Source organism: Anneissia japonica, unplaced genomic scaffold (assembly GCF_011630105.1).
Source record: "Anneissia japonica isolate Jap-2015-1 unplaced genomic scaffold, ASM1163010v1 scaffold3862_len378127_cov164, whole genome shotgun sequence".
NCBI classification, from domain to species: domain Eukaryota; kingdom Metazoa; phylum Echinodermata; class Crinoidea; order Comatulida; family Comatulidae; genus Anneissia; species Anneissia japonica.
In genome coordinates, this window is record NW_022702440.1 from 126,664 (window position 1) to 131,310 (window position 4,647).

The window sequence follows — 4,647 nt, forward strand, 5'->3', positions numbered from 1 at the left end:
CATCAGTAGCATAATGATTATCCTCCTCCTCATCCTCGTCCTCATACTCCTCATTATCACCATAAACATCATCGTCATCTTCATCATAATCATCATATTTATTATCATCAGCATCATCATCATCATCATCATCATCATCATCATCATCATCAATATCGTAATGATCATCATCAAAATCAACCAATAGTCGTCACACATTCATTTACTCTCATAATTATCGTTATTATGATGTAGATGCTCTTACACATATAAGAATGAACGTCATAAAAAAAAAAAAATTTGTAAAGAGGTCACTACTAAAATAACTATGTAGTTACATATGTTTGACTAGATCGTTAATATGGAGAACAATGTTATTAGTGACAACCACATGATCGAAACATAAACAATTTTAATGCGTAAATGACTTCTGAAATCATTGGGTACATAACAGTAGTTCGAATCAAGATATGGATTGATTTATATTCGTACGATAAGTTCAGGCCTATGTGTCGGTTCGTGCCCTAGATATAAATCAGCGTCAACGTAGCACGTCCAAAGATTTCGGTAATTATTGACAAAAGCGCACTTAACACCGATTGCACACAGAGCCTCTTATTGGCATTTAAGTGTGGACTTTGGTTTCAGGGCAAAGGTAAGGCAACGCCTTGACATTTACAATCATAGGGGGTACCGAGAACCTCTCACACTGTGATTTGGCCTACATACACATCGACAGGTATGGATGGGTGTTGGGTATTCGTTTGTTTTCTGGCTACCATTAGCCTTTCAGTGGAAGGAGCTGAAGTGTGGGAGAATTTAAGACTTCCATCGATCATTAAACCAAACCACTATGATTTGACGCTGCATCCAAATTTGACAACTGATACATTCACTGGGGTAGTTGATATAGATGTCACCGTGACGGAACCAACTGATACATTCTTGGTTCATATCAAGGAACTGACCATTAAGAACCCTAAAGTTATGTTGAAAGAGACATCCGCTGAACAGGCCATAAGCAAAGATTTCTCTTACGAGGATAATGAATTTTACGTCATTATTACCACATCTGAAGTGGCTCCCGGAGATTATCTTCTGCATTATGAATTTTCTGGGTCTCTTGTTGGCAGCATCGTCGGATTCTACAAAAGCACATACTACAACAAAGATGGCAAACTAATGTGAGTGTTTGTTATTTTTTTCAGTATACTTAATATAAGTAAAATGAAACAACTCATTTAGTTGGTGCAGAGGTGGTCTGGAGTATACAGTGAGACTTCTTTCACCATCTACATGGGAACAAAATGGAGAATATCAAAGATAACCAAGAGTCTTCGTCTCTTCAAATATCTTTAAAATTTCACAAACCAAATTTAATCTCGTAATCTTGATTTTCTGACAGCCTGGTTTATTATTATTAAAGTAAAGAGAGAAAAAAATAGGGATCTTCCTTTTTGGGTCTCCGGTCTTCGTTTTATAGACACAGATATGTTGGTACTGATAATTTCTTGTCCGTTTCCTTTCGTTGTTGTCAAGGGCCTCGAGGTTGGTTAAAATTGCAAGTTATTATTATTATTATTATTATTATTATTAATATTATTATTATTATTATTATTATTATTATTATTATTAGTGTTGTTATTATTATTATTACTAATATTACTTTATGAATGATTTTGGATGTATATAAACGTTACAATGGTATATAATTTATTATAATTGTTAGATAATTAGATTTGATAAATTGTTATTATATTTATATAGGTAACATTTTAAATACAGTCTACTTCCTTTGGTCTTCGATCTGTGCCTTATGTACTGTAGGTGTGACTATAATACAGTACAATATTATACTGTTGAACAACAATAACTTTCTATTTTTTAACATTGTGTAAAATAAGAACAAAATAAGTACATTGAGCCTGAAATTTGGGGAAAAAAGAACACTGAGCTGAGCAAAATTTTACTGGTTCCTTATAACAAAAAAATGTTGGGACATTATTCACATCAGAAACAAGGGACCCAGCAGCATCTGTTGCTGTAAGTATTTCTGTTATTTCGATCTGTATTAGCTATCAACTTTTATTTTACAACAACATGTGATATGCCTAAATTTGGTCATGATGACATCACACAGCAGCATTTTTTTTTCTTTTTTTTGTCGAATAGTGACTTTAACAAAAAAAAACTTCATTTGACATTTTACCTCGGTCTCAATTTGTTCTTATTTTGTTCTTATTTTATAAGCAATTTCAACCCCGGTGTTCTTATAAATTTGTATTCCATTAGGCCTACCGGTAACAAATTTATTGAATATTTTAGTGCTACGTATGGCAACGTGGTAATACAATAAATTTACCTAACTCTCATTTATCTGTAGGAGTATGGCGACGAGCAAATTCGAACCTACCGATGCCAGACGTGCGTTCCCATGTTTTGACGAGCCAAATCTTAAAGCTAATTATACAACCACTCTTGTTCATACTGATGAATATTTTGCCTTATCCAACATGGATGTTGATGTAAGAAATGAATATTAAATCTTGAAAAATATAATCCCATTAGACAAAATAGTATGATAACAATAATATTCAGGTAAGGTATCAGTGGCGTAACGACGAGTTGTGGGGCACAGGGCGAAAAGGTTTTGGAGCTTATGAAAGTTCAGTAAAGTATTCGCTAACCTAAGAACATTATTAATATTAAAGCAACAAGGACTGCATTAAAGGCAATGTTTATATCGTTAAGGAATAGAATTGTGTGACAATAAATCACATTATCAACTTTTATTTTCACACACTTTTAGCCTCTTTTAGCTTAGGGCCATGGGGCTTCGTCCCCGAGAATTACACATACCGTTCGTTACGCCACTGGACGGAGTTGTTGCACATATTGTTGAACGTTATTTTAAAGCTTCAAAACTATGGAATTCACAGAATTTGATTAATTTTTGTAATATGGAATTATTTAATCTAACAAAAATCAGACTCTACATCTAATTAGTACCGTAGTTTTTAATTCATCTGAAATCGACATTATAGTGACAAAAACTTTTAAGTGCTGCTGTTTATACGAATATTACAATTAATTATTATTCAATTATTGTTAATTGTATTAAATGAGTTTGCTTTTGATTAATTTCAGACCAAGGAAACCATAGATGGCCTTATTTACACCAAGTTCAACCCTTCTGTCAAAATGAGCACTTACTTGGCTTGCTTTATCGTCTGTAACTTTAGCAGTGTTGAAGGTCAAACAGCAAGAGGTGTTCCGGTAATAATTATTGTTTTTTTTTTAATAATTGTATTCAATTATGAACTACATCGTTATGGTATTATTCTAAAATAAAAATGTGTTTAAGACACAGCTTATGTCATCAACAACAGATAATATTCATTAAGTATTCTGTATATATACACCAGATATACAGTATTACTTGTAGTTGGAAGTTATGTCATTTCCATGAACTATAATATACTTAGAGTAACTAACTTAGGCGCAGCTGCTGTATATACTATACACATAAAGTACTAATGTATATAGTTAAATAATAAGTACGTTTCAACTTATTAAATAACTTATTAAACATATAGGCATACTCAAGTAACTCCTTCTTAAAAAAATAAAGATTATAATCAAACACTCAAATTGATAAGTTATTAGTCTTAAATGGTGCTCATGTTCTGGTTCTCGAGAGTAAAGCCGACTTGTTATATTACTTATGCGCTTGTTAGAGTGCGATACTTTGTTTTGGTCGTTAATTTTAAATAGAGAATTAAATTTACTCAATGCAGCAACTAATACACATGAAAACAATTCCCATATTCTTTGCACAGGGCTAACCATACCTTTCTGGCAGCAAATTTTATATCGATTTTATGACTTGTTCAGAATTAGTAACTAGCCTATATTATTTTATCTTAAAGTTAAACAAAGGTATAGGAAATGCATCTATAATTGATAAAAGACTACTGATGCTTAGACCTATATATTGATATTTCTGTTAATTTCAGTTCAAAGTTTATGCACCACACGATTCTATATACCAGGCTGATTACGCCTTAAGTATTGGTATAAACGTAACTGACTACTATGAAGATTACTTCGATATACCGTACCCGTTACCTAAACTAGGTATGTGTAATATACTTCTTCCGAAATCGTCTGATGCCCACACACTGTTGCGGCAGAGCCAATTGTGTGCTTGACCATGTCAATTCATGGCAGTGGACACGCAAAAAGAGGTCAGGGGGAACCTCCTTTCAGATACTTTTTGAAACCTATGTCATCCGAAGCCACGACGAGGCCGTCGGACTAAATTTATTAATTTACCAAATTACTTTATTTTGACTGCCAATCCCTAATATTTTGGTCTAAAAGCAGAATTATGGGCCAAACATATCATTTCTCCCAATCAACTTCACTGGGAATTTTAATCAAGGATAATGACAGAGGTTCCTGGGAAACCCATTAGTTTAAAACCCCTGTCTGACTTGTTGGACTAACTAAAATTCTGGAGCAAAGACTGGTTAATGGTTTTGTCCATTCATTGTGCTTCAGACTATTATGTCTTCAGCTTATATGAATATATACACATTTATATATGTGTATATATATATTTATATATAGGCCTATGTATTACAAAATTAACCGTCATTATTATTA

At 33.0% G+C, this 4,647-nt stretch overlaps 1 protein-coding gene across 1 annotated transcript in view; it reads left to right on the forward strand.

Moving 5' to 3' along the window:
- The first annotated feature begins 620 nt into the window (after positions 1–620).
- LOC117103858 (glutamyl aminopeptidase-like) overlaps positions 621–4,647 on the forward strand; it is a 20,405-nt gene continuing 16,378 nt past the window's right edge. The window contains exons 1-4 of the mRNA XM_033244475.1: positions 621–1,163; positions 2,363–2,504; positions 3,127–3,255; positions 3,996–4,116. Coding sequence (XP_033100366.1) covers positions 721–1,163; positions 2,363–2,504; positions 3,127–3,255; positions 3,996–4,116 — 835 coding nt within the window. The 5' untranslated portion in view covers positions 621–720. The remainder of the gene's footprint in view (positions 1,164–2,362; positions 2,505–3,126; positions 3,256–3,995; positions 4,117–4,647) is intronic.